This window comes from Anoplopoma fimbria, chromosome 10 (assembly GCF_027596085.1).
Source record: "Anoplopoma fimbria isolate UVic2021 breed Golden Eagle Sablefish chromosome 10, Afim_UVic_2022, whole genome shotgun sequence".
Taxonomy (NCBI): domain Eukaryota; kingdom Metazoa; phylum Chordata; class Actinopteri; order Perciformes; family Anoplopomatidae; genus Anoplopoma; species Anoplopoma fimbria.
The window spans coordinates 16,062,967-16,072,685 of NC_072458.1; the positions used below are offsets into that span (position 1 = coordinate 16,062,967).

General features: G+C 41.6%; 1 protein-coding gene across 2 annotated transcripts; it reads left to right on the forward strand.

Annotated features, from left to right (window-relative positions):
• Window positions 1-483: 483 nt before the first annotated feature.
• ssr2 (signal sequence receptor, beta) lies at window positions 484-6,148 on the forward strand. Of its 2 annotated transcripts, none has more exons than XM_054605988.1 (6): window positions 484-570; window positions 1,193-1,356; window positions 2,776-2,874; window positions 3,163-3,271; window positions 3,359-3,436; window positions 5,662-6,148. In XM_054605988.1, the coding sequence occupies exons 1-6, from the start codon at window positions 568-570 to the stop codon at window positions 5,770-5,772; spliced, it is 564 nt and encodes a 187-aa protein (XP_054461963.1). In that variant the 5' UTR covers window positions 484-567; the 3' UTR covers window positions 5,773-6,148. The 2 variants fall into 2 exon arrangements, with proteins under 2 accessions (XP_054461963.1, XP_054461964.1); XM_054605989.1 differs by having other exon boundaries at window positions 485-570; window positions 1,196-1,356.
• Window positions 6,149-9,719: the final 3,571 nt, after the last annotated feature.

Consider the following 9,719-nt stretch of genomic DNA (forward strand, 5'->3'; position numbering starts at 1 on the left):
CACCTTTAGGCCCTCAAGCTGGTTCTGCTGCTCGAGGTCAGGCATACATTCAAAGTCAGCTAAATTGACTTGAACATGGCACTTAATTGTTCCTATAGGCAACCTTGAGGTAGTGTGGTTCCTCACTTTTCCTCATTGACCTCTCCATCTACTATCTCCGACACTAGCTACATATATCAAGGCAAAACGGAAAATATGAGAATTTCAACTAGCATTGACGTAATATTTTATAAACGTTGTGAAATGGTAGAACTCAGCTAGGTTATGCCTTAGTAACGTGACAAAATATACTCAACGAGTATACTTCGAGCAGATTTTGACCGGCGTTAGGTGCCGTAAGTGAACCTCCACTGCCTTAATACAGTACAAGTCCGGTGTACATTCAATAATTCCCCCTTCAGTCAGAGGAAACAATGCCGCTCCCAGGCACGAGGGGCGCTGCGCTGTCCGCCGCGCTCTTTAGTTTCCTCTCGGTACACGTCATGCAAACAGCAGCTTAAAGCGTCTGAGCATGCGCGTCTCTAGTTCCATCGGTAACCGCGATTCGAAGAGAAGCACAGCACGGAAATGGTCTGTTCCTGTTCTTTCTTTTAACTGTACTAACTGACATTTTAGATTCACGTCCATCAACATTAGTGGCTCAAGTTCTGTTATGAAAAGGTAGACAAAGAGTGCAGTTCTGTAGTGTAATGCTAACACTGTCAATGGAAGCTAACGTTAACGTCAGATATGTCTCTTGTCCACGTAAGCGTCTGGGACGTCAGCACTTTGACTTAAAAGCTATCTTTAATCTTTCAACTTTTACTTTGTCTATTCAAGAATGCTTGCAACTTTTTGAGCCGAAGCGCCGCGTTACGGGTTTTTGTTTTTTTTATTCTTATTTTTTATAAATAGCTTTGATGAAAAGATTGGCTTTTAGCTAACTGTTAGCCAGGAACACGTTTAAAGGAAATACATCTGTCGTGTTGTATTCCGTAAACGCTTGTTATTTATTTAGCTGCTGGCTAGGTTAATCAGTGATCAAAGTGAGTCGTCTTCTCTACATTTGAACATGTATGTTGACCCCCGAACATCACAGACATGAGAAATCTCGAGCCCGGCTGCAGTGACCCAGGTGTCCTCATCCTCTGGACATTTAACCTCTCTCCGATAGTTTGTCCGATTTGAATTTCATCTCTGCCTGTTTTCTTAGCAGATTATGAGGATACTGCACGTGTTTTTGGGCCTGGCTCTGGTTGGCCTGGGCTCAGGAGAAGAGGGAGCTCGTCTGCTGGCCTCGAAGTCCCTGCTGAACCGCTATGCTGTCGAGGGCCGTGACCTTACCCTGCAGTACAACATCTACAATGTGGGATCCAGGTCAGCACTGAACAATCTCCTGAAAGTTGTAATTTGAACAGCCTGTGAGCTGTCAACGTCCTCTGAGATTTACGAAGAGTTTAACTTGATTGGCTATATTTCGATACATTTTTCATAGAAATTCAACATTATAACATGCAAATGACGAACAAAAAAAACTTCAAACCGTATGGCGTGATTCATAAAATGGTTTTAGTAAAAATGAACCTTTTACCAGATGGTCCATTACTTAATTTATTAGCTAGCTATGGACCGTAAACTTGCCGCTTTGCACTTTACCGGTTGATCAAATAGGCCAAAATAGATATATGTATACAATCCAATCCAAGGCGTAGTAACTGAAGCAGGCTAGTTGGGCTCCTTTTCCACTATGGGTTATTTTCAACAAACTGTTTCAGCTCACATGTGGGGTCCCTTCTTTTACAAGAGTAAAGAGAACTTACAAAGCTGCTGTTGAACTGAATGAGATCGCTGGATGGTGATGTTACGCTTAACAAAGAATGTTTTTGCTAAATAAGCACATCAATCTAGTAACTCCGAACTCAGCAATTCCACAATTATGACGTATCTGCAACACTAAGCAGGCTATAGTTAGTTTGACAACATCTGTTTTATCTAATAAGATAAAGTTTTAATTTAAATTTTGTTAGTCAAGCAGGCAGACTGGCAGTCATTAAAACTTGTCATTTATGTTGCATCATTCACCTGACTAACTGAACTGCTAGTGTTACAGTCTACATAGTACAATCCTGCTGAATTAGCCTTGACTACACCAGGAAAAATTCAGCACCATCTAGTGGACTGAAAAAGCAGTTTTTACTAATAGGTTTAATTTGCATTTGCAATGAGGGATGTAACCATGTGAAATTTTGATATGCCTATCATTGTCAGAGGAAATGACATGGTTTCACAGTATTCATGATTTTTAACTATTAAAAACCAAGCTATTTTAAATCTGTAGTCTCTGAGCGGAGGCCCCAAGAGCTGCGCAGGTTACAGACATTAAAGATCAGTTGTTTCCAAACCTTCCACATCCAGAGCAAACCCAATGATGAAAAAAAAAAAACAGAAGAGCACATTATCAGCAATAAATCAGCACCAGATGCATTCAGTGACTGCAGATCTGGCTGTCCTTCAACTAATTTTCATACACCTAGTGGTGAAGAACTCCTGATCCTCAGACAGTTTAGCGCAAATGTTGTAAAGCCAACTGAAACATGAGTCCCCTGTAGTGGAAGCTCTTAAGCACGTGCTGTTAGAATGTGATTGATCTTGTCAGAAAGATTGTCAGTATATCGCAGAAATGCTGAGTAAGGTATATCATTTATATGGTCAACATTGGATCTACAGATACATTTTTTAATGTGTTATTCGATATGCACTGAACTAAATTAGTGTCCTTTGTCTCTGTCTCTACAGTGCTGCTCTGGAGGTGGAGCTGTCGGATGATTCTTTTCCCCCTGAAGACTTTGGAATTGTTTCAGGGATGCTGAATGTGAAATGGGAGAGGATTGCACCGTATCCTTGAACCTATATTTCTGGTGCTATAGGATGAAGTCAGTAATGTCACTTTAACAAACCTGTAACTGAAGGCTCTACTCTGACACAGATTTAGTCTACTGAAGGGGATGGGATTTTAGAGCTGGGCCATGAATTCATAAAAAAATCCTGCTTTACAGCGATGTTTGAAAATGTATTTTCACTTAAACCGCTTCCCTGCTTTTCCACAGTACATATTAACCGTGTGATGCATAAATTGAATCCTCAGCTTTTTCAAGTTATCTGAATTAACTCATGAACTGTCAGAGCGAGCAACGTCTCTCACACAGTGGTGCTGCGCCCCCTGAAGGCTGGTTACTTTAACTTCACCTCTGCCTCCATCAGCTACCTGGCCCAGGAGGGAGGACAAGTCGTGGTAAAAGCAGTTGATTATCCTCAGTGATCAAAGCAGTTAAAGTTTGAAGTGTTGTGAAGGAAGCTCAAGTGTCTGTCCGTCCTACAGGTGGGCTACACCAGCGCCCCCGGCCAGGGAGGCATCTTGGCTCAGCGGGAGTTCGACCGCCGCTTCTCCCCACACTATGTAAGTGATTCAGGCTCCTAACTGAGGGGACGGGTGATCTGGGTTTGTGGGCCTTTTATTCATTAGTTGACATAACAAAGGACCACTATAAACTACCTTGTCTTTTCTTTAAGCATGAAACTGAGCTAATTCTGTTCATGGGGATGGCTAGTAAATCCCATAAACGTCTTGTACACCAGTTCTGTGACGAGAGGTACAGTGGGTACGGAAAGTATTCAGACCCCTTTAAATTTTTCACTCTTTGTTTTCATTGCAGCCATTTGCTAAAATCGAAAAAGTTCATTTTTTTTCGCATTAATGTACACTCGGCAACCCATCTTGACAGAAAAAAACAGAAATGTAGAACTTTTTGCAAATTTATTAAAAAAGAAAAACTGAAATATCACATGGTCATAAGTATTCAGACCCTTTGCTGTGACACTCATATTTAACTCGCATGCTGTCCATTTCTTCTGATCCTCCTTGAGATGGTTCTACTCCTTCATTGGAGTCCAGCTGTGTTTAATTAAACTGATTGGACTTGATTAGGAAAGGCACACACCTGTCTATATAAGACCTTACAGCTCACAGTGCATGTCAGAACAAATGAGAATCATGAGGTCGAAGGAACTGCCCAAGGAGCTCAGAGACAGAATTGTGGCAAGGCACAGATCTGGCCAAGGTTACAAAAGAATTTCTGCAGCACTCAAGGTTCCTAAGAGCACAGTGGCCTCCATAATCCTTAAATGGAAGAAGTATGGGATGACCAGAACTCTTCCTAGACCTGGCCGTCCAGCCAAACTGAGCAATCGTGGGAGAAGAGCCTTGGTGAGAGAGGTAAAGAAGAACCCAAAGATCACTGTGGCTGAGCTCCAGAGATGCAGTAGGGAGATGGGAGAAAGTTCCACAAAGTCAACTATCACTGCAGCCCTCCACCAGTCGGGGCTTTATGGCAGAGTGGCCCGACGGAAGCCTCTCCTCAGTGCAAGACATATGAAAGCCTGCATAGAGTTTGCCAAAAAACACATGGAGGACTCCCAAACTATGAGAAATAAGATTCTCTGGTCTGATGAGACCAAGATTGAACTTTTGGCGTTAATTCTAAGCGGTATGTGTGGAGAAAACCAGGCACTGCTCATCACCTGCCCAATACAATCCCAACAGTGAAACATGGTGGTGGCAGCATCATGCTATGGGGGTGTTTTTCAGCTGCAGGGACAGGACGACTGGTTGCAATTGAAGGAAAGATGAATGCGGCCAAGTACAGAGATATCCTGGAAGAAAACCTCCTCCAGAGTGCTCAGGACCTCAGACTGGGCCGAAGGTTCACCTTCCAACAAGACAATGACCCGAAGCACACAGCTAAAATAACAAAGGAGTGGCTTCGGAACAAGTCTGTGACCATTCTTGACTGGCCCAGCCAGAGCCCTGACCTAAACCCAATTGAGCATCTCTGGAGAGACCTGAAAATGGCTGTCCACCAATGTTCACCATCCAACCTGACAGAACTGGAGAGGATCTGCAAGGAAGAATGGCAGAGGATCCCCAAATCCAGGTGTGAGAAACTTGTTGCATCATTCCCAAGAAGACTCATGGCTGTACTAGCTCAAAAGGGTGCTTCTACTCAATACTGAGCAAAGGGTCTGAATACTTATGACCATGTGATATTTCAGTTTTTCTTTTTTAATGAATTTGCAAAAATTTCTACATTTCTGTTTTTTTCTGTCAAGATGGGTTGCTGAGTGTACATTAATGCGGAAAAAAAATGAACTTTTTCGATTTTTAGCAAATGGCTGCAATGAAACAGAGTGAAAAATTTAAAGGGGTCTGAATACTTTCCGTACCCACTGTATGTCAGTAGTGGACTATTATTCCTTCTGAGTGGAGCGTCTCTGTCTGTCTATTGTGACCACTCAGCTTTCAGTTTATTAGGTACAGCAAAGTAACACTACTGGTTGAGTGGTGTTGTGTTCTACTGAGAAGATGTTTCTGTTTTGTACTCCACACTCGTGGATATGAAGAGGCTGAACATCATATTAAAAATGGCTGTCAGTTTGATGCAACATTATTTAACGGCACCACAAACGATAGCCTCCCAAATGAACTCACTGTTGAATCGACACCTCTCCAAAAATATTGAACATTAGAGCATCAAAGTGTGATTTTCCTCCTCTGCAGTTTCAGATTAAACACTGAGCAGGATAATAATAGAAATGATTTGACTCCTCACCTTCTCCCTTTTCTAGCTTGACTGGGCTGCGTTCGGCGTAATGACTCTGCCCTCCATCGGCATCCCTCTGCTCCTCTGGTACTCCAGCAAGAGGAAGTATGACTCACCGAAGGCCAAGAAGAACTGAGGAGGCCCAGTTTAAGGCGGGAGGGGGGGGTTGCGGTTGTCGGGTGTCTCTGAATAGCTTAATGAGCCCATATTGGGGTTGAAAGTAAGTAACAAAGTGTGTGAACAAGTAACGTGATTGAGATAACTTTTGAATTGGGCACATGGAACAACTAAAGTAATGTGAACAGTTCCAGTGTGCATGAACGTGAACACTCCCTGTTCTACATCTGCTGGCCATTTCGTCACATTTGACATGGGTTCATGAGACGGAACAATTACAATGGCAGTTACTACTGTAACTGAATTTTGTAATTGTGTACATACGGAACATAATTCTGATTTGAAGTTTCCAGCCAGTTGTTGACCTTGAAGATAAATTAAAGGTTTTTTCTAAAGCTGTGTCTGCTTGATTTCAGGGATTCTCAGTTTTGCTCATTTGAATCAAATAATTCATAACACCATCCGGCTGTGTGGAGAGAAAGCTGCTGTTGCCAAACAAGTCAGCATTGTGTGTATGAGCTTCCCAGGGTTTTACTTCATGTTCAGGCCTACTGTATGTCTTCAGCTTCAAGAGACTGTCAACACACACAGAGCTAAGCTAACTACTGAGATGTTTGAAGCTGAAGGCTCTGCACAGGCCTCTAGTGTACACAGTGGGACATCAGCTCCCTTATGCCTGCTGAGGAGTCCATGGGGCCCCTGTCCTTAGAAGGACCAGGCAGCAGTGTCATACTTTGTGAGATAGCAGGTTCATTTGAGATAAGCCAGTCCTGCGCAGAATCGATCACCGGCGATCGCTGCACAATGCATGCCGGTTAGATTTGTGTCCGACTTGATCCCGACTGAGGTTTTAGAGCCAGGCGCTGCAGTTGCTCTCCACCGACTGCCTGGCCCAGTGCATGATGGGAAACGCCTGGCTGTCTCCTGATCAAAGAGCTGATTGGCTCTTAGTTTTGACAACAACCACCATGTTTTGTAAATGTAAGATTTGACGCTAGATTGTTGGCTAGTTGACTCATGTTGTGCAATGATTTGGCTGATAATAATAATAATTACTATTATTACCATAATATATAAGGTTATTTATTTAGTATCTGTAAATAATTTTATTTATTGAGAAAGCCTAATTCAGAGAACTGGAGTGGCAGTCCATAGATTGACGATTGTGAAGCATCAGAAAAACTTTTAAAAGGAGAGCACAATTGTCACTGATGGACACGCCATATAACCCAAACTCAGTCTGCAAACTAGAGGTAGCCTACAAATGTAACCAACAGGATGTAAACATTTTAATGACTTCCTGTGTTTTCATTGAAGGCGGCAGAAAACTGTTCAACTTGATCGCATTTTTTTTTTCTCAACGCTGCTGCCGCCTGCTCTCGTCCACTTTAAAGGCGAGGCGCAGTCATCTCGAAAGAACCTATTGTGTAGAAATAAAATGACCTGTATTGGATGTTTTCCCACTTACACATAAAATGCATGCATAAAATACTACAATCTGTTGCCTGGAGCTTTCACTGCAGCAGCTGATTTAAAACAGAGTTGATATTTGTCTCATTAAAACCAGGATTCACTGCTTAGATGTGTAGTTTAAAATGCCGCTTCTTAATCCATCTAAAACACTATACAGCCTTGTTACCTGACATCTACCCGATTAAATTCAGACTGGTGTTTTAACCGGCAACCTGTTATTTGAGCTTGTATTCCATCAGGTGTTGGCTTTAAAACCCTCTAATTTGGCCTTTTAGCAGCTGCTCTCTGTATGTTCTAAACGGATATGGTGATGATGGAAAAAGCAATGTTGACATTAACATTAAAGGTGTACTTTTTTGTATTTCATCATTAAGTGACTTATCTCTAAAAAGCCCAGATGCTTCCAGTGAGTAAGATTTAGTTGCATCTAGTGGTGAGGTTGCAGATCATAGCCAACTGAACTCTCTTGTCTATATAGAGTGCAATGTGTGTTTGGCGGTTTGTTTTGTGTGTCCGAGAGTTGTGCCACTCACCTAAAGCGTTGAGAAAAGACTTGTAAAAATGTCAGCGGGAACCGACATAGGAGCCTTATATCATTTTTGAATATAAAACAAACGGGTTATCATGTAAAGTGCAGATTAATTACAGTCTAACTATCATAGTGTGAAAAAAAGGCTGCAGTGGGAGGAGTTTCAGAAGCTTAAGGCTTCATGAGCCTGAAGTTAGTCTGTCGCTAACATTAGCTAATCTTATTTAGCCTGTGAGTTAACTTGCATCACACTAGTTTATTCTGATGAGTCTCATCATTAAAGTAACTGCTTTAAATGAAATGTCAACATTCGGATTCAAAATCTGTGCTACGAGGACTGCAAAGTAAGATAAGTTGTGTCTCCCCTTTGACAAACTGAGAAATGAGTATGTGCCATCTTGGTTAACACAATTTCATCCCAAGACCAGAAAGACAGTTCAACGCATCCATTAGTAACTGTCATCCGACAATAGCCAAACCATTTGCATGTCAGCATGAACAAGATGATAAATGCAATGGTATTCGTCTCCAATAGTCATGTCTGTGTAGGGATCCTGTTTGTGTCAAAGGAGAAGAGGAAAAAGTGGATGTGTCAGATCTGCAGGAGGAAGAAAAGTGAGTTACCGGTTATGTACAGGGTTTCAACTGGCACTTATTGTCTTGATTAACTCTTTAGAAAAATGTCAGATTTTAATGGTCTAACCCCATCAGATGTAAAGTGATAATCCACAACAAATTCATTTTAATGATAAGCACCATAGCACTCTTGGCCAATAGCATTTTTAACTAATCAGGAAGTGTGTCATATTTCATATACTGTATTTCACGTGTCCTAGTTTATAAATAAAATGGTTAATCATTTATTTGAATGATATCTGATCTATTTGCGATGTATTAATTGTTCTGTTTGGGGCGGCTGTGGCACACGAGGTAGAGCGCTCCCCTCTATAGTCAACATGCCGAGGTGTCCTTGAGCAAGACACCTAACCCCAAGTTGCTCCCTGGGCGCTTCTTAGCAGCCCACTGCTCCTCTGGGATGGGTTAAATGCAGAGAATTGTAATTTCCCCATTGTGGGACTAATAAAGGATTGATTATTATAGTAACTGCAATCGACCTGTTTTGGGGTTATAGCTGACTTGGAAGATCAGACTGTGCAAAACAATGATAGGATGAAGGTATGCTGCATTTTAGTATTTAGAATACTGCTACAATGTCTTCTCTTTCCTTCTTCACATAGATCCTCAACACAGCCAAGTAATCCTTTGAGTCCGTCCATTTTAGATTTTGCTTTGCTGAACTACCTCATCAGCCCGGAGAACACTGGGACAAGCTAAACATTGTGGGTCTCTAGTTTGCAAGACTATCCTTAATCAAATATTGTGGAATATCCTTTTTAAGAGTATTGTGGGAACAGGTTATATATTCTCTTCCTCGCAAAGCAGGAAAAAGAATGATCTGGTTATTAAACACATTGAGAAAGATATTTACACACTATTCTATTTCAACGTTTTTGGGATTATCTTTACTTTTGTTTATTTTTTATTATTGTCAAGTTGTGCATCATTGTTTGTAAATATCTTTGTAAAGTGTCAGTTTTATTGTTTCAATAACTTTGCTTGGTATGTTTTTAATTTTTTTTTTATCCCATTTTCTTTTGTCTCATCTGTCAGAGTTCTAAGCAGGTTGGAAGCACAGCTTGATGCAGCACAGAGGGAGATTGCTTATCTAGAGGAAAGAAAATCAATACCTGCCAAGTGATCAGTTTCATTTTGGACGGCTACAGTGAGAGCCTAAAATGATCATGTTTTACACTGGAACACGATGTGATCGCTTGGGTCCATCCACAGCACCTATGCCTTTTTCCACCTGTTCTTCCTGTTCCTTTGTCTTGTGCGGCAGGGCTTCTTCACTTTGGATTTAGCTGTGCGCTTTAATGTATCACAAGCCACAGTCAGCCGAACTT

Bases quoted from the DNA above. Each gene is read 5' to 3' on its own strand.
- ssr2 (XM_054605988.1), top strand. The intron at 2,875-3,162 runs GTATCCTTGAAC...ATGAACTGTCAG, and splicing joins AAATGGGAGAGGATTGCACC to AGCGAGCAACGTCTCTCACA. The intron at 3,272-3,358 runs GTAAAAGCAGTT...TCCGTCCTACAG, and splicing joins AGGAGGGAGGACAAGTCGTG to GTGGGCTACACCAGCGCCCC.